The sequence below is a fragment of the Sinocyclocheilus rhinocerous genome, unplaced genomic scaffold (genome assembly GCF_001515625.1).
Source record: "Sinocyclocheilus rhinocerous isolate Xijiao unplaced genomic scaffold, SAMN03320098_v1.1 scaffold1364, whole genome shotgun sequence".
Taxonomy (NCBI): domain Eukaryota; kingdom Metazoa; phylum Chordata; class Actinopteri; order Cypriniformes; family Cyprinidae; genus Sinocyclocheilus; species Sinocyclocheilus rhinocerous.
The window spans coordinates 1237767-1262670 of record NW_015627534.1 but is presented as its reverse complement, the minus strand read 5'-3'; the positions used below and the strand labels follow the sequence as shown (position 1 = coordinate 1262670).

General features: G+C 33.0%; 1 protein-coding gene across 1 annotated transcript in view; it reads left to right on the top strand.

The window, feature by feature from the left end:
- plcb4a (phospholipase C, beta 4a) overlaps positions 1–8818 on the top strand; it is a gene marked incomplete at its 5' end in the record, with an annotated part of 50429 nt that extends 41611 nt beyond the window's left edge. The window contains 5 exons of the mRNA XM_016538443.1: positions 2612–2713; positions 4670–4727; positions 4817–4903; positions 6142–6178; positions 8562–8818. Of these exons, the coding sequence (XP_016393929.1) occupies positions 2612–2713; positions 4670–4727; positions 4817–4903; positions 6142–6178; positions 8562–8614 (337 nt within the window). The remainder of the gene's footprint in view (positions 1–2611; positions 2714–4669; positions 4728–4816; positions 4904–6141; positions 6179–8561) is intronic.
- Between the last annotated feature and the right edge of the window lie 16086 nt (positions 8819–24904).

The window sequence follows — 24904 nt, the reverse complement described above, 5'->3', positions numbered from 1 at the left end:
TCTTTCTCGAGTCGATTCTGAGCTTAGTTTTGAACAGTAGATGGCGCTGCATGCTTTAGAAACAGCCGTACTCTGCTTGTTTCCAAATCCTTACACACACTTGAACCTAAAATAATCATTCATAAAATTCGAAAAGGTTGAAGCGATTACAAGGGTGTACACAGTGGGCTGTTTACATTAATCTCGTGTCATAAAAGCATTCTGAGCCGAGGTGAAATTACAGACTCAGCCGAACGCACAAGCGCTTTTCAGCGCTCTTCTTCATGAGCATTTTAGTGTGCGGATAAAAACTAGAGTAGAGCGCCATCTGCTGTTAAAATCTAAGCTCAGAATCGATTCCAGAGAGAATCGCGATGCATTCGGAAGATCTCAGAATCCATTCACGAATCGATTCTGCATCGATTTATCGTCACAGCCCTAGTCTGTAAACATAAAGAAGCAGTCCCGGCTAGTAGGCTATATCTGCAGGTGGCGGATCGTTTATAGCTTTTTCTCACAGCAGCTGCAATAATGAAACTTATTTTGATGGCGGATTGTAATCCAAAAAGGTTTATGTGTTTATGAAACACAAGTGACTGAAATTAGATTATATTCCAGTTGTATACGTGCATCTGATTACAGACAGCCTACATAGAATTACACAAGATTTGTATTTTAAACAGAACCAGTTCTAAGGAAGAAAATTTGCTTTTTGGGTTAAAATAATTTCTTTATATGAAATTCGAATGGTATGACAATTAGAGATTAGACTGTACAGAAATTGAAATCTACACACTAATACACACTATATACACAAATTCACGCAATGCTGATGTTAACATTAACAATTTGAGAACAAAGTATAACAATAATAATAATTTGCACAGTTTGATGTGATATGAGATATCCGATCGTTAGATTTAATCACCATTGTAGCGCGATTTATTGTAATGCTTTTTTCCTCAGTTGGTCAGAACAAAAGTGTCAGACTTGTTACTTACTCGGTCAGATGACAATATCCGGTGAAAATTCTTATTTGGGTCATACTTCCAAGACGGTGACTGAGAACCACACATAAGTTACTCCTCAAAACATTAGACTCATCCGCGCTGGAGCCGTTAGGAAAATAAATCCGCAAATAACTGCAATTGCAGGTTTCAAACAGAGATGGGGACAAAGAGGCAAAACTTACGGACTGCAGCTTTAAGCACAAAGCCCTGCGTCTTCAAAAGCCACCTGCAATATAATTTAACTAGGCATTAGATACACTGCTATAGGATTGTGTCATGTGCATTAAAATGAAATCAGTGTCATTATTTTCCTGGCAAACGCGCCTCCTTTCAATGTAAATAGTGAGTGCTGGATTCACAGAGGCATCTCTGTGTGCCTGGTAATTGCAATTAACGTCTGTGTACATTTCCTATTGATCATGTCAGCAGTGATTCATCACATGACGGATGTATCCGGGCACATTTCCAGATGTGTAGTGAAGCGCACATTTACAGTCCTAGTGACGCGGTCAGATGACAGTAGTTCTCCGCTCAGATCCGGCCTGTTGACTGGAGAATCGCTCCATGTCAATCGTGATCAGTGCTGATTTTGTGGGCGTGTTTATGGGATTACCTGATTTGCATAATCGCTTTAGTGAATCAGGTCCTGAGACAATGCAGTGCTAAACAGCGCCATTCATTCTGACTGAATTCTCCCTTGTGTGTTTCACATGGGTTTTTGAAGCGTGTGTGTATGTGTTATGTTCTCTGTTCTTATTGAATATTTTACATTAACTTTATCAAGCGTTTATTATTGCAATTTCACTTTAAGCGGCGCATATACTGTCTGCTCTTGTTGCGCAGTACAATCAAGATATTATTGCTCATTGTATGAGTCATTTTATATGAATAAAAAAATATAATTAAAATCAATTACTAATTTTTTACTAATACATAATTAAAATCAGAAGTTGTATTTGTTAATATTTAATGGACCTGATTTTAGCATAATTGATATCCTATGATAGTTTTTAATATTTTAGATTCGTTTATTTTTTATATTTTCTGTTTTCATTTTAATTTTTAGTTAAAGTTTTAATCATTTTGTTGTTTGTGTTTTTGACATGTTTATTACTTTTTGTATTTTTAAATGTGTCTGTATAATTTTTATTAAGTTTTAGTTTTAGTTTATTTACTTTTAGTTATTTCTGTACTTCAGCTTGGAAACTAGCTAAATAAGTTTATTTTTTTACGTTTTATTTTAATTTAGTTAATGTTGGTTTTATTTCAAGTAATGATTTTTAATTATTATTTTTAAATGTATTATTATTTGTTTATTTGTTTTGTTTGTTAATAATAATAACCCTGGTAACCCTGGTTTTAGCACCCTGGAGAAGTATTGGAATGCCCTGACATTTGTGTTTTTTTTGTTTTTTTTCAGTATCTTCAGTTCATAACATAATGCTTAAAACAGTCAAACTATTATATATATATATATATATAAAATATAAAACATCTCTAGTAGTTGACATTTCTACAGTTGCACAGAGTATACATATAAATACAGACCTACTTTATTGAAATAATAGAGCAAATCAGTGTTTATTATAAAAACCAAATTGAAGTATTTCCTTCTCTTACAGACAGAATAAAGAGATGCGAACCAACCAAGCGAAGACCTCGATGGAGAGCAGCAAAGCCATCAGTCAAGACAAAAGCATAAAGAACAAGGCTGAGAGGGAACGGTAATAATAAAAGCTCGGCAGCAGTTCACTTTAAAGCTCATGCAGCCAGCGTTACTTTGTAGGTTCCACTTTCCTCTGTGCTTTTCTTGTATTTTGAGGCATAACTATTGAAATTTAATGTCCAGACAGAACCATCTTGTGCAATTTCATCCATATAATTTGTGCTTTTTTAGGGCCAGGCACCATCTATCAGTGATCCATTCCATTTATCTGTTATTCTCCGATTGTATAGGTGAACTCAGTGCACTGGAGTTTCCACCATTTACAATATTGTTAAAACAAGTTTTTTTTTTTTTTAACTCATCTTACCAAACTGTGTCATTGCATCTGACCCTGAGAAATTAAAACCCATCTCCAAAATGATTGCATATTTTGATGTTGAACATATGCAGCAGGGCCACAATAAAGAGTGCACTTTGGTTAAAAAAAAAACACTTACAAAAAAATTATTTCAGATTTAACAGAAGATTTAACTTTAATTGTTTATCATCTCTAGTCTTTACACAGACCATTTTTTCATTACTTGTACAATACATTACCTCATATTAACCATCATCAGACCAACCTTCACAAGCATAATTTGATTTTCATAACTTTTTGATTTACACTTTTATCCAAAGCGACTTACAATTGGGGAATACATCAAGTGATTCGTCTTAGAGGCAACCAGACACAGGAAGTGCTCATAATACCAAGTTTCAGGCTAGATTTTAACACAATAAATTGTTGAGAACACCAAAGCAGAACTGAGGGTGTGTTTTGGGAACGCTTTGGTATATAGTAATGAAACCTAGGAATTATCATTGTCATCATCCCCTTATGATGTGCATAAAATTTCAAGCCAGCGCCACCTACTGGTCAAAACCTCATGAAAATTATTATTACTTTGGATTTAACTCATGATTCTTCTATGTATTAATGGGTGTTTGTAGAAACTATTTTGAACCTCTTCATGTACCATTGTTTCATTACTTCTCCTATATATTTCCTCATATTATCCATCATAAGACAAACCTTCACAAACATATTTTTTTAACACTAATACAGTGTTGAGGGCACCAAAGCAGAACTAAGGGTGTGTTTTGGAAACGCTTTGGTATATTGTAATAAAACTTAGGAATTATCACTGTCACTATTCATTTATGATGTGCACAAAATTTCAAGCCAGAGCCACCTATTGGTCAAAGCCTCACAAAAAGGATTATTCTTCTGTCTATTTATTAATGGGTGTTTGTAGAAACCAATTTTCTAGGTCAACCAGATGTTTTTCCACTATTTTTAACCTCTTCATGGACCATTTTTTCATTACTTTTCCTATAAATTGTATCATCAGACAAACCTTCACAAACATAATTTGATTTTCAGAACTCTTTGATTTTAACGCAACAATAAATTGACGAGAACGCCAAAGAGGAACTGTTGATGTGTTTTGGGAACACTTTGGTATATTGTAATGAAACTTAGGAATTATCATTGTCATCATCCACTTATGATGTGCACAAAATTTCAAGCCAGCACCACCTACTGGTCAAAACCTCACAAAAAAATTATTATTACCTTGGATTTAACTCATGATTCTTCTATGTATTAATGGGTATTTGTAGAGGACTGATTTTCTAGGTTAACCAAATGCTTTTCCACTATTTTGTACCTCTTCATGGACCATTTTTTTATTATTCCACCCATAAATTGCCTCATATCATTCATCATCATCTGACAAACCCTCACAAACATAATTTGAATTTAACCCCACCAATAAATTGATAACGCCAAAGAGGAACTAAGGGTGTGTTTTGGGAACACTTTGGTATATTGCAATGAAACTTGGCAGATTTCATTGTCATCATCCCCTTATGATGTGCACAAAATTTTAACTCCGTGTCACCTACTGGTCAAAAGTTATAAGCAATAATCGGACTCCACTAATACTGTTTCTAACGGGATGTGTTTCTGCAGGAGAGTTCGAGAGCTTAACAGCACGAACACAAGGAAGTTTCTTACAGAAAGAAAGAGGGTAATGATTCTAATCCTTTGTTTTGTTGTTGTTGTTTTTTCAAATGCATGTTTCTAATTATGTAAATTAACATGGGCGTTGATTGACAGCTCGCCATGAAACAGTCCAAGGAGAGCGAGCAACTCCAGGCAGCTCAGCGAGAACAACTGGAGAGGCTGGAGAAACACAATGAGGAGGTATTTCACCACCCGTACCTTAATGTTTGGGTCCTTTCTGCTTTGAACTCTCTAACCTCTACATGATGAATGTAATTAAGGATGTATTTCTACAAAAAGGTATAGAAGATGTTCAGAAATATGCTCTGGGCAGACATAAGATGTTCATAAAGAGCTGAAGCTAGTCAGTGCTCATTTAGATTGACATTTAGCTAACATGAGGATGTCTACTTGAAGTGATTTTTCATATTTTAATATACTGAAATTTTGATTTGATCAAAAAGGATGAATGTTTTAGAGAGGCACAAACCAACATCACTGAATTCATCAAATCCACTGATAATGTTATTTCCTACCAAAATGATGTCACTTCCTGGAAGATGATGTCATTACGGAATTTTTTTAAAGAATAACATTGAAAAGCGATATTGAGGACACAGCAGGGTTATTAACTACAACTAAGATCATAAAAAGTAATTATGAAATGCTACAATTAGCATAAAATAGTAATACAAAAGTATTTTAACACCAAAATATTGTGTAAAATTGTCTTTTTGTAACCAGCCTAAATTATTAGAGTTATCTAAAACTAAAACCAAATGGTTACTTGTAAAATAAAATAAAGGTTAACTGAAATTAAATATAACAAACTTTTTTCAGCTGCATTTCTCATTTTCATTAAGGTTAACTTGAAGTACTAAACTAACTAAAACTAAATTAATTAAAATGAAAACTACGTAAAAACAAAAACTGTATTTGAAAAAAAAAAAAAAAAAAAAAAAAAAAAAAAAAAAAAAGAATTAAAAAAAAAAAAAAAAAAAAAAAAAAATGACATCTGAAAAATAAAAATGACAAAAACACACAACAAAATTACTAAACCTTTAACTAAAATTAAAGTGACAACAGAAAATATAAAAATAAAATCTAATTCAAAATATTTACAAATAGTATAATGTAATGGTATATCAATGGTACTAAAGTAACATTGGGACACAGGAAAACCATATAAATTGATTATAATTTAAAACAATATGAAATTTTTGGAAGGAAAAAAATACAAAGACAAAGAATATTTCTGAATGAATTACATTCTAATAAATGACTAATAAAGTTCTGTTTTTAAAATATTTTTAAAGATATATGATGGTGTGGCATGAAAATCTAGTGCACAGCAGAAACGACCCGTTTGATGATGCATGAACCTGTCATGTGGATTTGATCATCACTCACCATGGATTTTATTTTGCTCTTTTATTCAGCTGTTGAACTCGTGCTATGCAAAATCACAATGCCAAGGTAGGACTTTCTTCTCACAAATCAATTTTACAACGCCTCCCATTTCCCATGATTCTTTCATTCCTCCCCGTATGGAAGTCCAGTCCATCAAGGCTGTGAATTACTGCTCCTCCTTCAAACCTTCACAGACTACTGATCAGACAGACGCGGGCCGAGCAAACCGAGTCCTTCCTCATGGGTTCTCTGTTTATTTTGCCTGTCAGGAAGCTTGCAATCATCTGGAGATGTCAATGCGTGTACATACTATAAACAGCTGTGTAAAAAATTTATTGAGTACGGATTTTGTGCTTCTTGTAGCACAAAAGTGAAACTTTTCTCCTCAGTTACTCACTGCCATGTCATTCCTAACCCATTTGACTTTCTTTCTTCTGTGTGAATTATTTAAGAGTGTTCACTCTGTTCTGTCAAACTCCAAAAAATAATCTAAAATATTTCTCTATTTGGGATTCACTGAAGAAAGTCCCAAAGGTTTGGCACAACAGGCAGCCCCAGCAGGACTTCTGTCATCTGAATGACTGATATTGTGGCAGTCATTTCCAGAATTTATTTTTATAAATAGGACATGACATTTACCATATTATGTATGACACCAAATGTACAATAGTTACATATGGGGGAAAAATGGCAGAAAGCTTGTATTTGTGTCTTATCAAATTCTGACACAACTTTAAACTAGACGTTTTTGTTGTTAAAATAAGAACAAATAAGCAAATTACAAACAACAGGGCAAAGATACAAATGAAATAGAGTTTTTTTTAAAGGTAGGTTTAGTATTCAGGTATAAAACACTACAGAAATTGAATAATCAAATGTAAAATAAAACACAGTATGGATGCTTTTTCTGCCCAGGAATAAAAAATAAAGTTAATTTTTAATTTCACAATTCTGACTGTTTTTCTTGGAATTCTAAGAAAATTCTGAGAATTGCAAGATACAAAAAAATTGTGTGATGTAAACTCAGAATTTTAAAAAATGGAATTGCAATTCATAATTTAGACTTTCTCTCAATTCTGAGTTTGCATTGTACAAAAAAAATGAAGGTAATTACAGTGTTTTATCTCATAATTCTGACTTCTCAGAATTGCAAGCTTATAGCTCTCAGTTATGTTTTGTTTAGTTTTTTTTTAAGAAAAAAATTTGAAATTACCTTTTTTAAATTTATTTATTTTTTATTATTGGCAGAAATGGGCTTCCACAACACTGCACAGTATAAACTGTATAAATTATATACACTGAGCTACTAAAGTTGCTAAGTCAGGAGCAGTGAGTGATTTTCTCTTTTTATTGTCTGCTGTCACTTTAAGACCTAACTCACAGATCCAATACACTGATAAACGTCAGATTTTCTAACAGTTTACGTTTGTAAATCGTTCCTAATTGGTTGTGTTTACTGTATGTGACCAGTTGCCAAGATGGTGATATTTTGACATGCACGTCTTTTTAATTGAGTATGTTGAACTTTGTTGCACTGCACTTTTCCGCTTAAATGGCGAATTATGCAGGATTGCAAAAAAAAAAAACATTTTGCCTTGTGTTCCATATGGAAGCCTGTTTCTGCCATGTAATTCAAAAATAAAGTAAATGTGACTTATTTTACAAATTTTGAGTTTTTTCAGAATTGTGAGATATAAATTCAGAATTCTGACTTTCTCTGTTTTTTTTCTCAGAATTCTGAGCTTATATCTTGCAGTTCTGTTTTTTCTTGTTTGCGGCATGGAATTAAAAAAAAGTGTTTTTCTCAGAATTATGAGCTTATATCTCACAATTTCTCAGAATTGTGAAGAAAAAAGTCTGAATTATGAGATATAAACTCAGAATTGTACAATAAAATGTTGTAATTAACTTTTTTTTTTTATCCTGTGGCATAAACAAGCTTCCACAATCACTTACAGTAATAACGGAAAACTGCAGGGACTGCACAAGAGTGTAAATAATGACAGAAACTAATATTTGCAATATGTTTCACATCTGAGCTTATGGCAAATGTTCACAACTCAAGACTGATGTTGTGAATCCTAACTGTTTTTGTCCGCTGGAGGATTGTTTCACTTGCTGTTGATTTAAATGCAGCGCATAAATTAGCTGATTTTCCAGCCACTTCATCTGTTACAATCATGAGGAAACGCTGTACGTCACATCGCATTTCCACTGACGGCTCTCACACAGAACAGCGGCTAAAACACACAATGTGACTGACTTCAAAATGTAGTTTGTGAGCCTGCAATATCCTCCCTGCAAGAAAGTTAGTTCTCATGTTGAGATGTTATTCAATAAATAGGATTTATGAAATCCAGGGCTTTTTTTTAACCCGGCTCTCTGAATAGCATTACCTCTGGAGGCCGGTGATGTGATTCTGTGCTAATGTGCTTCACTGTCATTACAGGCCAGAGAGAGTCCCAGCATGAAGACGGCAGAGAGGACCCAACAGAGCGCTGAGCGACGGCTCGCTGCAGTGAGAACACACTTTCACACGCACTAATGCTCTGTATGTGCACTATATACATAGAACTTGTTTTTAGTGAAATCTGCTTGGTATTTATTTGTTTTATGAATATTGAACGTTTTATAAATATTGTGTATGAGCGCACAGATATTCTGTGATTTGTCAGCAAAGAGAGAAACTGATTCTTATTTTACAAGCCCAGCTACTTTTAAGTCAACATGAAATTAAAATTAACTATTTAATGTTTTTAAAACATGCATCTAATCTTATTGTGAATGATTCATCAGTACATATTGTATGAAGAATAAATGTTTGTCTTTTTTTAAAAATATAATAACTTGACAAACAATTTTCTTTTTCCCGTTTTTAACCATTAATTGCTATTCTGGTATGAAATGCCAACTTTTAACCATCTATTCTTTTTTTTTTTTTTGTATATTTGCTTAGATATGGAAATACATTTTGTAAAATGGATTGTAAATGTTGACTTTGAATATAGCAGTAAAATACAAACAGCAAAATCTAAATTATGTATCTGAGAGACTTTTGAAATAACACTGTTTTGAAGATCATGCAAAAAAGCATGTAAATGTGTTGAATTGATATAAAATCCATTTTATTAGCCATAGTGACATTTTATTGGCTTTATTTTCTTCCAAGTGTTCTTTCTTCCTCCGTTCAGAGCATAAACATTGTGGAAATGTTTGTGATGTTTCTTAGCTTTGGAAATGAAAGGACTGTTCAGGGTTCATTACAGAAGCAATCGTAATGATGGATTTGTTTCAGCTTTTGTCTTCTGAGGATGTTAACTGATGAACTGGAGTGGTGTGGATTACTTGTGGATTATTGTGATGTTTTTATCAGCTGTTTGGACTCTCATTCTGACGGCACCCATTCACTGCAGAGCATCCATTGCTGAGACACTGATGCAGTGCTACATTTCTACAAATCTGATGAAGAAACAAACTCATCTACATCTTGGATGGCCTGAGAGTGAGTGCGTTTTCAGCAGATTTTCATTTTTGGGTGAACTATTCCTTGATATAATGTAAATTTTTTATGTGTATTTTATCATATTGCAGTGTCTTTCCTCATATTCTTCTGTCTATTTTTGTAAGTGCATTACTGCAAACATGATTTTGGTTTGTTTCTCAGACTGGGAAATGATTTGAAATGATTATCTGTGGGAATCAACAGCATGTCAGAGATGCTGTTCATAACTGTAAACCCAGAACATTATGCTTTATGCGTTTTTTTTTACCTCTGATTCACTGCAATGTCCGAACTGTCTGTCCTGAGCGCGTCCTCGACAGCCGGCGCCTGACGCGTCTTCTTCTTCTTCTTGCTTTAAGGCAGATCGCAGACTTATAAGTGCATTACCGCATTAATTAATATTATTGTGCAACACTTTCCTGACTCATTTTCACACTAACAGATTCGATCCAAAAACACAAGCTGTTGGTAATTGTGAACCATATCATCGTTGTTTGTTTATATCCTTTGTATTCCACATTCTGAATTCAATTAGCATTGCAGGAAATTAACAGTCAAGAGTATCGCTGGCACCGAACGGTAATATGTTTCATTCTCAACTGCTCTGACTACAACAATGACCATCTAATCACGATCAGGACTATTGCTTCTTTAAAAGTGTCTGATTGCGGGTGGTTTCATCATTCACCCGGGTTCAAATGTCTGCCGACCTCTTCACATAAAACACACTGATCCAAATGATCCGAATGAAACAATGAAACGTCTCTCCACAAAGGAAATCACACATGCAGTGCTGTAAGAGTTTCATCAATCTGACACTCAAACCGGCTTTCTTTCTGCTTCACATTGAGAAGCCGGCTAACAAAAGCATTTTCTAAGAATGTTTTGCTAACGTTGCCATTACGTTCTGAAAATGTTACGGAATGTTCAAAACGTCCAGTTTTAAAAACATTTTTCATTGGTTATGTGAACATTCCATCATTGTGCAAACATTATGGGAATGTTACTTTTAAATGTTCTCTGAACATTCTGAAACAAGTTGTAACATTTAAAAAATGTTAGCTGAACATCCAACTTGAAACGTTTCTGAAAAAACATTCCATGAACAATTGATAAATTGTTACGGGGCGAACGAGACATGAGACTTGCGGATCCATTTGCAAAGCTTTAATAGAAGACAGAGACGTGGTCATAAAACAGGCATGGGTCAGACAATGGCAAACAGGAATATTGAGGGCAAGACAGAAGAGTAATCTAAAACGGGCGTGGTCGATCAGCGGCTAACAATATCCAGAGGGCTTGACACGATGGGTTATCCAATAACACGAGCTAGAGTCCAGGCGAGGTACAAACACAGTCCGAAACAGCAGGCAAAGGGTTAACGCAAGATAAACAGGCAAAAATCAGGTACCAGGAAATCCGAAAACACGGCGAGACTAGACTAAGACTAGAACTAGGAACTAAGCCTAAGCTCCGTAAAGTAGCTATCACACGATGAGCAATAAGCGCTAAACAATACTCGGCAGTTTGAAAGGGATCTGAGTGAGTGTTATATAGTGAATGTGTGATTGGTTACAGCTGTGTGCAATTAGTGCAATGGATGATGGGATATGTAGTCCGGGATGACATACAACAGTTTGTGTAGTGCGTCAATGTAATGGAATGGTGACCTCTGGTGGTGATCGAACGGAAGTCCATGGACAGGATTCGTGACATAAATAATGTTTTTGTGCTAATGTTTTGAGAACATTATGATCATTTTGAACAAACGTTCTATTAACATTACTGGAACGTTTGTTCATAACTTTGAGAGAACCTTGCCAGAACGTTCTGAGAACATTCTCTGTTAGCTGGGAAGAGATCGATCATCTGAATAACACGCATGTACCCAGATAACAAAAAATAAGTTCTAAAAACATTGTGTGAACATTAATTTGAAATGTTTATATGTTGTTAAAATGTCCAGTTTCCTTGTTACGATTAGAACATTATTTAAAGGTTACAGTAACCTTAGTTCAACATTCTCCTAATCCTTTTTGTACTCAAAATATAATTTTCTCTGATCATTTATTTGTAACATTCTAAAAACATTAACATGTCAAGTCTTTTTGTCAATGTTATTTAAAAGTTTCAATAACATTAGTACAACATTCTCCTAACTGTATATTTACTGACAATATATCTTACTCTGAATGTTTATTTGTAACAGTATAAAATGTTAAAATGTTCTTGTCGTTATTAGAATTTTTTTTAAATGTTACAATAATGTTAGTACAACATTCTGCAAACCTTATTTGTACTCAAAATAACCTTCTCTGAATGTTTATTTGTGATATTCTAAAACCGATAAAAAGTCTAGTTTATTATCGTTATTAGAATGTTATTTAAAGGTTACAATAACAAAAACATTCAGCAAGTACGAATAAAATTATAAGTATGTTCTGAAAATGTTATTTTAAGAACGTTTTCTTTCAAAATTATGAGAACATTCAAGTACAAATAACGTCATAAGGACGTTCCATACATTTTGTTCTCACATCTTATAACATTATGAAATGTTAAGCAAATAATAACATCATAAGGATGTTCTGAGAATGACGTTCTAAGAACAGTTTATCTTAAACCTCTGGTGCTCTTCGGTCACTTTTGACCAAAAAAGTTTTTGTTTTGAATTTTTAAAAATCACATCTTAATCGGAATGGTACGAAACTTGGTGACTTTTATGGCATTTGGTATGTGAACACACAAAAAAATTGAGGGCATGATTCGAGCAGTCACACTTGTGGTCTTCGGTCAAAAATGACCGACCATTGGAAATGAATGGGAAATCGACAAAAACACAAAAATTCTGAGAACTGTAACACAGCAAATATGTAAAATAAAAGCAATAATTCAACTACAATGCAGTAAAAAAAATGGACGGCAAGGAAGGGGTTACACTCTAAAACATCAAGAGGGCAAAACAGACACTCACTCAAACACACACACTCACTGACACACACACAAACATACACAATTATACACACTCAAATGAATTGGTATGGCTATTAACATATAGCCAAAATGAGTCAGAAAACTGAAATAAGAGGTTGAAATCAGATCAAACCCAGAAGGATTAAGCTCTGATGAAACATTTCTGTTAATTTTTGTTACATTTTATATAATTTTAATGTTTTGTGTAACAAAATGCTTTCTCTGTGTTCAGGTTTGACTGTAGTAATAATAATTCAAAAACTGACGCTTCAAATCAACATAAAAAAAAAAAAAAATCTAAACCTTTACAAAACGTTGTCTTTGAGAATGTCTAAATATTTATAAATATATATATAAGTATTTATTTCTAAAAACAATTAGAGAATTTATAGGCCTTTTATATAGAGCTATATAGGAATCTATGGGCTAAACCATGGAATTGCAGATGTTTTTCTTATTTTACTCCCACCAGATGTTACTAATCTGGCTTCAAAAATGGGATTTTAAAGGCATTGACTCTATTTTAACATGAAATACTGCATTCATTGAAAGGTAATATAAAAATATATATATATATATATTTTTTTTTTCAATGGGCAGTAGTTCATCATAATTATTAATGCATAAATATTAATTAGTGCCATGAAATTATCTCAAAATAAAAAATATTATTGAACAAAAATATATTACATTGATTTTACTGGGGCGAAAAAAAGTGAAATTTCAGGTGTCCGGTTACTTTTGACCGTGAAGATCACAAGTGTGACTCCCAAATGAGGAGCACCAGAGGGTTTTAATGTGAACATTCATCAAGTAGAAATGGCATCATTAGAAGTTCCATGAACGTTGTTAGGAAAGTTTTCTCTCAGCATTACTAGAATGTATATCATTTCCTAAGAATATTCCTAAAACATTTGTTAAAGAATGTTTTGTTCTAACATTTACATAACCTTTATAAAACATTGTGGGAACATTCCCTGTCAGCTGGGAAAAGTGACCATGCAACGTTTTGTTTTGTTCAAATTTTCTGTAAAGATGATCAAGTTTTTTTAACTCTCTAATATGGTATTTTGGATGCCATAACAAATGCAGGCTTCTGCTTGAGCAGTTAACATGCTGTAATATACACTTACTGGCTCAAGTTGTGTTTTCAGTCTCTGAATTAGTCGTACAGTCGCTGAAGCAGATTATGAGTTAATTGAGTGAAAATGCAATGAGTGTTTATGATATCTTAGTGTTTGAACAGCTGCTTTTATGATTCAAATGCATGTTTTTCCCTCCCACTGAAATGAGCATGTCTGTGTAAAACCTGTGTTGTCATTTCATCCAACTATAACCATATGTTCGGTTTGATATGTGTATACAAAATGTTCAAGGAATAGTACCCCCCCCCACCCAAAAAAAAAGAATGTTAAAAATTACAACTGAACTTACTTCTGATTCATTTGTCTCATGTGGCACATGTACAGTAGTATTTCATTCAGGACTTACATGCATACAGTGCATAATATACATAGTTCAGAAGAATAACATGCTATTTAAACATTGGCTTATACAGTATATGGAGCAAACTCCATCCACATTAATTATGTTGGTGATGCATAAACATAAGCTTATCCACCTGGACATTTTAAATTTCTTACAATATGAAAAAATATTGTTCAAAGAATGTATTTTCTGTGAAAGTTATGAGAATGTTGTCTATGTCTAATCATGCTAGAAAAACCTGACATTTTAACATTCATAAAATGAATGTTCATTAAAGTTCATTAAAGGTCAAAAAATGTATGTTGGGTGAAAAAGTTGTAATCAAGACAAAAAAATGGACATTTGAACATTCTCAAGAGTATTAAAAATAAATGTTCAAAGAGTGTTGTAAGTGAGGTGAAAAAGTTAGTAGAACTTTGTAAGAAATGTATTTGTAACATTTAAATAACTCTCTATCAGGAAAGGAAAACTGGACATTCTAAGAATATTAATAATAAACATTCAAAATATATTTTCAGTGAAAATCAAGTTAGTACAATGTTACATGAAACATTTTTGTAACCTTTAAATAACGTTCTAATCACAACAGAAAAAAACTGGATGTTTTAACATTCTTAGAATAGTACAAATAAATGTTCAAAGATCATTGTATGTGAGTTGAAAAGTGAATAGAATATTATTAGAAACATTTTTGTAATGTTCAAATAATGTTATAATCATGACAAGAAAAACTGGACGTTTTAATGTTCTTAGAATGTTAAGAATAAGTGTTCATATAATGTATTTTTGGTGAAAATAAAGTTAGAAGAATGTTGTAAGAAATGTTTTTGTAACATTTCATTAACACTATAATCATGAAAATAAATACTGGACATTTTAATATTAAAGAAATGTTCGAAAGCATGTACTGTATGTCAGGTCAAAATAAACTTAGTAGAAGGTTATGAGAAGTGTTTTTGTAACCTTTAAATCACGTTATAATCACAATAAATACTGTACATATTTTAAGGTTCTTAGAATATTAAAAATAAATGTTGAAAATGAATGGTGGGTGAAAAACCTTTTAAATAGCATTATAATTACAATAGAAAAACTGGACATTTTAACTTTCTGAGAATATTAACAAATGTTCAAAAAATGTGTTTTCTGTGTAAAAGTTAGGAGAATGCTGGAAAAACATTTTTGTAATTTTTAAAATAATGTTATAATCACAAGTACATTTTAACACTCTTAGAACATTAAAAAATAAACATTCAAAGAATGTATTTTTGATAAAAAAAACAAAACAAATCTAGCCGAACATAAGAGACATTTTTGAAACCTTTAAAAATGGACTTTTTTAACGCTATAGAATATTAAAAAATAAACGTTCAAAGAATGTTGTGTGTTGGGTAAAAATAAAGTTATTAGAACATGGTAAGAAATGTTTTTGTAATATTTAACATGATCACAAGAAAACAGAACATTGTAACGTTTTAGAAACATCAAAACAGCCGAAATGGAATGTCTGGAAAACGTTTTTAGAACCTAATAAATGTGTCACCAGAGTAGACTCCACAGCTGCCGGTTTTCTACCGTAAATTTTACGGAATTTTTTTTACAGTGTATCCTAAAAGATCATTTAGACATCTTTATATCTAGCCAACAGTTTTTCATTCCTTACCAGAAACACAAGCTCCAAATGTATCCTCATACACGTCTGGTGCATTTAAACACTCTGAGCGCTGAAAGCTGACGGTATTGTCTTCGTTCATCAGACCTGCGCTCCACATAGGCCTACATTCAGCTGAACAGAACCTGGAATCTTTTTCGAATTGCTTTGCTGTGTTTGCGTGTGCGGTCTGGCAGACGTGCGTTGTATGAAGTTCAGCTCTGTTTGTCACGTCTCTTTGCTCGTTGTAATCACGTTACACGTGCCGTCGAGTCTTGCAGGAGCTTCCCAGCGAGAGAGCGTCCTGTTTTGATTGCGATTCTCACAAACGCTGTTTTCTGTTCCACATCCAACTCGCTTAGGTTTCATAATACAGGTTTTAGCCCCGGGTCATGCTGCAATTCTAACGTGTGATAAATAATAGAGGAGCCGAGGATTGTTTGGCAGCCTGGCCCGCGCGCTGATGAAACGCTGATTATTTTCCTAGGAAATCTGGCTGAGGCGGATTTCTCCAGATGTTTCTCTTCAGAATATTCAACAATTTGGGTTAAATATGGAGAATTAAGTGCGCCTGTCGAGCAGCGCCGGAGGTTAAACATCCCTCCGACTGCGGGGAATATTTCACAAGTCTGAAACATAATCACAGGCCGTAATAAAGAGATGAGGAGAGCGAGCCGGAGAGACTGCGTGACCCCGTCATGTTCAGCGCTTTAAAGCACTTCCAAAAGGTAAAAAGCATAATTATCCTGCCTTTAATAAGACACCTTCATCTGGCCGCGTCAGTGTTATTTTCGTATCATTGAGATGCTGTTACAGTTTTGTTATGAAAGAAGCTGGTTAAAATATCATGATATAATGGCTTTTTATATTCACATTTTTTTACTTATTTTTTTATTATTATTTTTACCAGCCATTATACTATTTTTCTCAACTTCTATCATTAAAGTATTTTTATTTTTAACAGCCATTATATCATATTTTTTCAACTACTTCCATCTTGAATTTATTTATTTGATTATTTTTAACATCTACTATATCATACTATTTTCTCAAGTTCTTCCATTTTGAATTAATTTTTTATTGTTTTATTATTTTAACATCTATTAAATAACATTTTCTCAACTTATTCCATCTTTTTTTTTTATTATCATTATTTACTTGTTTTTTAACAGCCATATTTTCTCAACATTCATTTTTATTATTATTATTATTATTAACAGCTATTATATCATAATATTTTTCTCAACTTCTTCCATTTGTGGATTTTTTTCTTAATTTTTCTCTACATTTCTACATGCTTTATTATAGATTAAATTTTTTTTTTTTTAAACATTGCACTAATATATGCATGTTTCATTCAATACTAAAAATATTTATTAAAATTATTTAGTCAAATATACCATTTTATCCAATATTAAAATATTTGTCATTATTTATTTTATGGCATTGTAATATTTCATCATTACTTTAGCAATCTTTTGTCAAACTCTTTGAATTTGTTTTCTTTGCTCTATTGCAGAGTTGCTGCCAGTGTAGAGCGTTTCATATTGTTTAATAAAGCACATGTGAAATACTGTATCCCACGATGCAATCTGATTGACCTGACCTTTCCGCTGCAGGATCGTGAATTACTGGGAAGTGCTATCAACCTCTAGATTTAACATCTTTTCTTTTTTAACATCTTTAATTGATAGCCTCTAAATGTGAAGTAGTTTAAAGTTTGACATTTTAAATAGATGAAGTTGAAGGTTTTAAGTTTCTCAGACAGATAGATGCAACTGTGTTCTGAATGGTTGGTATGGTGTTGCTATGCAGTTGCTAGGGTAAAAATGATTTTTGGAACATTTGTTCATTTGCAACATTGTGAGCAGCAGGTCAAGTCGAGTGCATTGCATTGCATTTTGGGCTCCAGTATGTCATGCTTTGTGCACATTTTAGCGAATGTAGTAAAAGTGCAAGTATTTGATGCACGCTGAAGCAGTAGCTCTTCTCTCTCTCTTGTCCTCTAAGGATGGATTTGGAGAAAAAAGCAGCCAGGGCAGTGAGGGGGCCGACGCGTGCCTAAAAATACAGCCGCATGCCACTCACGAGGTGAAACTTCAATTAAGACACGAGCACTTCATCATTATTCCACTCGACTGATGATTACCATCTGACATTTTAACACACGCAAACACGCTGATATATATTCTGCCACATTCTCGGCGAGAGGAAGAAGGCAATCGTGCAATTATCACTTCACACCGTCGATCACTGAACCTTTTCTTTGATAGATTGGCACACTTTTGATGAGAGCGGGTCAGAAACGATACGCCCGCAAACCAAACAACATCGCCTGATCTCGAGAGGAGGACTGTAAAACACAGAGCGTGTCATAAAACTGCTTTTTTTAAGGGGATGTAAGGCGGTTCACTCAAAGCTTGTTTTACGGATCATTTCTCTGCTTCTCCTTTAGGTTAGACTGGCTTTGAACGGCTCTGGATGACCGTTCTCCTGATATCAGGAGTTTAATGGCTGACATACTGCTGGCCATAGAGGTGAACCGCCGCTGATAAGACTGTGTGTGTGTGTGTGTGTGTGTGTGTACTGTACACACTCTCTCATTGAAGACGGGTGGAGTGAATCTGCGCTGCAGCTCTAATGGGTCAGATAGGGAGCTATAGGGAGCTTTGTGATATAATGTATCTGCAGTATGCCGATTATCACAGATGATTATGTTTCTCCGTCAGTTTGCAAAAACAAACCACACTTAAGATTGTGTTGTGTTGCACTTATTTTTGTGCTTTCATTTGTGACTAGTGCTATTTCTGTATACTATACTATTATAGTTTTCGTAAATATTTTGAATTAGATTTAATATTTTAAATTTTCAGTTTTTTTTTTCAACATTAATTTTAGGTAATTTTATAGTATTTTTGCTGTTTTTTTGTCATTATTATTATTATTATTTTAACATCTGTGTAGTTTTAATACATTTTTATAAATTATTTTAGTATTTCAAGTTAAACTAAACAAGAAATGTTAGCTGTGGCAGGTTGCATAAACTGCTTAGTCTTAAAAGTTAGTCATCTAATTTTATAATTTAATTTTAATTCTAATGTATCAGCCATTATATCATAATATTTGTAGTTAACTAAAACTAAAATTGAAAAAAGTTACTAAATATATACTAGTGGTATATCAGTATTGATATACTACTTTTCATGAATATTTTTTCAAATTTTTATTTTTTGTATTTTGTTTTCACTTCAATTTTTTTTTTGTTATACATTAAATTAAGCAAACGTGAGAAATATTGGCTTATATATATATATATATATAACCCTGCTTGTGACCCAGGATTTTGGTAATTTGGCTGAATGTAAATGTGACAATCAAAGCCAATCAGAATCAGATCATATGTGATGTTAAATGTGCAGTTTTGTGAAGCTGCTACTTGGAAACTGGTTAAGCAATAGATGCCTTACAGTATATGTTTACATTACCAAATGTACATATCGTTACATCACATTGCTAAAACGTAACTCATTTGGTGAAAATTACATACAACTTTGCCCAGACAGAGTGATTCTATAATGTGTAACGCTTAAGGAAAAATTCATGTTTATATGATTCAAAACTGTAATTTTGTATTTTAAACATTTATTTGCACTTGCCATGCTTCCAATATAAGTGTATAGTGTAAATATTTCTCATTTGTTTACACAAGCTAAAGGATAAAACTCAATGGTCATGCAGTAGTTAAAATATATGAATGTTGCACTTTAAATTGCAATAACTGAGAATATTGCTTATATTCTTGTGCTGACTGCATCAAATGTGTTCAGAACATCATCTGTTTCCTGAAATATGATGGACGTATAATATAACAGATATTTCTGCAACACAAAAAGGAGAAAATGTGCTTTTTGATATGAATAAGGAAGCATCAATGCAGCTTTATTGTAGAGGCTCATTACATCCTCCTCTGCACTCACCATCACACAGAATATCAATGCACAGCATGATTAATAAATCTGCAGCACTCTAACATGGAAAACCCTCATATATTGTGCTGGAGTCACTTTGACCACCTTTTGATTTCATACAGCTTGAAGCACTGTTTATTTCTTCTTTAAATGTGGGGACTATTTCTCATTTAGGGTTATAAATGTGCATGTTTTGAAACGTATATGTGTTTTGGAAAGCTTCAGTGCAATTTTACCAAAAATCAGAGAAAACCTAATGTAGCTTGTCAGACGTTAAAGTATGAAATACATGAGAACATAAGAGAAGTTTACTCAATATCGAAGAGTTGTCTTCTGAAACTTCCAAGAATTCACTGTTTCTTCATCTATTTGAGTTTCACCGTCAAAGACAAAACAAAACAAACAGTAGTATCATTAGGGCACAATTGGGACACTATTTTTTTATATTTTGTTTTTATTTTCATTTTAGTTGAATGTCTGTTTGTTTTGTTTTTTTAGCTTTAGCTATTTTAGTACATCAAGTTAAACTAAATGAAAATGTACAAATTTGTCTTGGCAACTACCTGAAATAAAATAAGTTCAAGCGTTTTTTTTTTTCATATTTTATATTGCTTTTATATTTTATTTCAAGTAATAAACACTTGCTTCAGATTTTATGGTTTAGTTTTAGTTAGGTGTAATAATCCTGGTCAAAAATCTGTGAAATTATATTTTTAGTTGGGTTTATTATTAAAACCAAAGACACCAGGTACAAATACTTAGATACAAGTTATACTTAGCTATAAAATAAAATAATAAAACTAAGAAAAAAGTGTGAGAATAGCTATATATAGTGTCTGCAGCTAATTTTAAATCGTAAAACGTGGGTCAAACACAATAGAAATACATTGATGAAAATGATTACATCTGTTTTGTCAATAGAGCTTTTCTGCTTATACATCTTCATTTTTTAAGGCCTAGTCGATTCTTGGTAAACTGCATGGGAATCAGTGTGGCTCAGGCTGATCAAGAACAAGTAGCCAGATTTCTGGCTCAGCAGGCGCAGGACTGTGTTTGTGTTTCAGCGCGATCCTGTACGCAAGACTGAACTTAACAAGCTCGAGCAGACCTGCAGCAATGAAGATTAATCCAATATTTGAGTTCTCACAGCAGTACACGAATGAATATCAGTAACACTGGAGGAGAATGTTAAACAGCCTCGGACTGATCAAACACACCTTCTTCATGAGATGGATTGTCCTGGGGCTTCAGTTCAGCTGCAGTCTATTGTTCAATTACCAGATTCACTTCAGTACTTCGTTACTGTAGGCTGCTACATTTTTCAAGTATAGCTTTGCTTTATCAGAGTAGTTTTATTTACTGTAATAAATTACACTACATTTTAAAGCATAATATTGTACCTTTTACCTCTGCGTCTTATAAAAACATATCGCTTCCGTTATTTTGTCCGATTCGCGAACGAGTTGATTCTTTTCAATGAACACTGAATCGGTTTGTGAACTGGACTGATCCACTTGCAGCTGTTTTCGAGTCAACATCTCACTGATTCAGTGATTCAATTAGAATGATTCAAATGAAGCCAAGAACTGGATATATTGCACAAGACTGGTAGCGCGAAAAGTTATGACTAATTTCAGTATTGTTTATTGTAAATGAAATCATATTTAGGTCATGACTGTCCGTTATTTGTGAACTATTTAAATATGCTTGAAAGAGCTGTTTGAGCCTGTTGAAATCATGTGTTTGCGTGTCACGTCTGCGATTTTAGGTAAAATAAGACAAATTATTAATGTCCATGCATCTTTCCCAAGACTGGTAGCGCGAAAAGTTATGACTAATTTCAGTATTGTTTATTGTAAATGAAATCATATTTAGGTCATGACTGTCCGTTATTTGTGAACTATTTAAATATGCTTGAAAGAGCTGTTTGAGCCTGTTGAAATCATGTGTTTGCGTGTCACGTCTGACGTGCACGACAAATTATTAATGTCCATGCATCTTTCCCGCTGCCAGTTTCAAATAATATAAAATTGATATTTCTGTTTACATATTTTGTCCCACGTGACATCTATATAGTGTAATTTTACTGCTTGTCGCCACATTACACAAATTTAGTTTTACCTCTTTTTTTTTAAAAATACTATGTTTTGTTTTTTTTACTTGTTGCACACTTGAATTATTTATATTTTAGTACATCTAAGTTGAATGTTTTGATAGTGTGTTTAAATAATTCTTTAAATATTTTTAGTTTTATTTTTGTGTTTGTTGTTTTCATCTTAATTTTAGGTAAAGTTTTAGTAATTGTGTTATGTGTTTTTGACAAGTTTTTTTTTTATTTTGTCTATAGTTTTTAATAATATATAGGCCTATATATAGGCTAGCTAAAATAAATGATTCATCAGTACATTTTATACTTAAGTACATTAAAAAATCAAGTACTTTTGTACTTTTACTCAAGTAAAATTGAAACCGAGTACTAGTACTGGAATAATATAGTGTTATCTGTAGGCCTATGTGATCTGTCCTGACATGAAGCTGAGCTCCAGACCGTCCAGACTCAGATCTGTGGGATGTTGTCAGTTTTAATTTGCACACGCTTTTAACAACAGATCTGTTGAACGGACCCCCGCAGTCCCTCAGTCCACTCACTGACCGCCTGATGATGAATTCTGCATCCAGAACTATTAAGATCTTGATTTAATAACAGATCGACTGCAGCGCAGATTCTGAGAGTCAAGATCTGAGTCAGTCCGCTGGGAAATAAAATCATCTTTAACCCTGTAAAACCTGACATATATAGCTTACAGATTTTTTTTTTATTTATATACAGGTGCATCTAAAAAAAAATTGAATATCGTGAAAAAGTTTTTTTTTGCCTCATAAAATATTGCATTGCTATTTTATTGTTTGCAACTTGCTATTGACTCTTACAGAGTAACTAAGCACCGGTTGCAATTGTGAACAAGAATAAAACACTTCGCAAACTTTAAAAAATATTTTTTTTTTTTTCTGCAAATCCTTTTTTTTTTTTTTTTTTGGTTGGTTGATCTTAGGAAATAATCTAATATATTGAGATGCTGGATTTTTGACTTTCATGAGCTCTAAGCGCTAATAATCAAAATAAATTTTTTTTTTTTTTTTAAATGTTTTACTTTTAATGTTTTACATGTAATGAATCTAGAATATATGAACGTTTCACTTTTTGAAATGTTACAAAAAAAAAAGAACCTTTTCACGATATTCTAATTTTTTGAGATGCACCTGTACATATATTTTAAAATGGAACACATACCCTAATTAAATATTACTCCATTAAAAGAACTGTTTTCAATTTTTTTTTCAGAAGTACTTGATCTTTTTTATGTATTTAAGTATCAAAAGTAAAATGTACTGATTATGAATCATGTTTATTATTTAATTTATCTAGCACTTGTCAGTAAGAAAGATCACTGCAGATGTTTAATGTTGCAAATCATGGCTAATATAGTTAACTAAATCTAGAAAACATTTTAGTTACTTGAAATTAAATAAACATTAACTGAAATAAAATAAAATACATGAACAATACAATGCAATGCCGATGCAAAATTTTTTTGATTGAGTTAACTTAATACTAAAATAACTAAAACTAAAATAAAAATGAATAAAAACTATACACCTTTAAAAAAAAAACTTATAACAAAAAAAAAATTAAATACAGAAACTAACTAAAATGAAAATGAAAACAACAAATATAAAAATAAAACCTTTAAAAATATATTTTTTAAATTAATACAACTATAATAGTATCTCAAAAAGTCTAACGTATATTAGTTTAATTACACTTTAAATTAATTTAAATCCATTTTTATTACACTTTAAATAAACCTAAACACAGTATGCAATTTGATGCAGATGCTGATATTGACATGGCCAAAAATAAAGATGAAATTCTGCTGCTTGTAATGTAAATCAATGAGATATTTATAACAGTACAGCAGATACTTACATAAAATGATCTAAATATCAGTGGTCACTCTATATCTCCACTAATATGTCTTAGTAAGATGAGATTGAAATGATCCAAACATATAATGCAATGCAAATAATCCAAATAAAGGCTCCTCAGAAGATGTGAGATGTTCTGGAGGCTTGTGAAGATCATTCCTCCGCTGAGGAACAGTGAAAGTAAAGCTTCTGGAAACAAACGCTCCTCAAAAGATCCTGAGGATCAGATTTGAGACTCTAAAACATGATTGATGGAGAATCAAGTAAAGCTGAGCTGCTTCAGTCCAGTAAGTGTTCATCTGGAGATATTACTGCAGTTATTCTGACCTTTACTTGATCAAAATCAGTCAAGATTTGACAGCAGAAAGACTCGAGAAGCACCAGCTGACGGTGAACGTTTGAATAATTAGACTAAAAAAACTCAACTATCAATCAGACGACAGAAGACGTGGAGTAGACTGTGTTTGACAGCAGACGTTACAGGGTTAAAAAGTACTGGGTTGATATCATGAACACTTGTGAAGAAGTCAGAGTTGATTTTGTTGTGGTTGACTCTATATTGAGTATGATCAGATATTTTCAGTCGTGACGTGAAGCGCTCCTTCTGTCCGTGTGTGGGTGTTTGGGTCAGAGTGTGCAGCTCTTTTCTGTATCATGTGTTTGTTTGCTGCGATGAGTCAGCGGCGATCATCAGGCGCTCCGCTCCTCACAGAAATAGTTTGGGAGCATGTGGGAACCCGAGGGCGGATTCACAGCAGAAACAGCCCTGATATCTGTGTGCGAAGGTCTGCATGCATTGATCTTCTGAGCTGCATATACTGGAGAATTCATTTAGAGTTTTTAAATTCATCTTCTTGGTCGTGATGTGAATGATTCATCTGTGCATTTAAACAAATCAAATCAGAATGTAACTTGCTCAACTTCTGAAACTACTTTTGTTTTCGAGAAAGTCATCAATTGCATTGCTCACTTTTCACCGGCCAATCAACATACACTCTTAAAAATAAAGGTGCTTCACAGTGATGCCATAGAAGAACCTTTCTTGTCTAAATGGTTCCATAAAGAACCTTCAACATCTGAAGAACCTTTCTGTTTCACAAAAGCTTCTTTGTGGCGAAAGAAGGCTCTTCAGATTATAAAAAGTAAGAAAGAGATGGTTCTTTGAAGTTCTTTGTGGAACCAAAAATGGTTCTTCTATGGCATCGCTGTGAAGAACCTTTTAA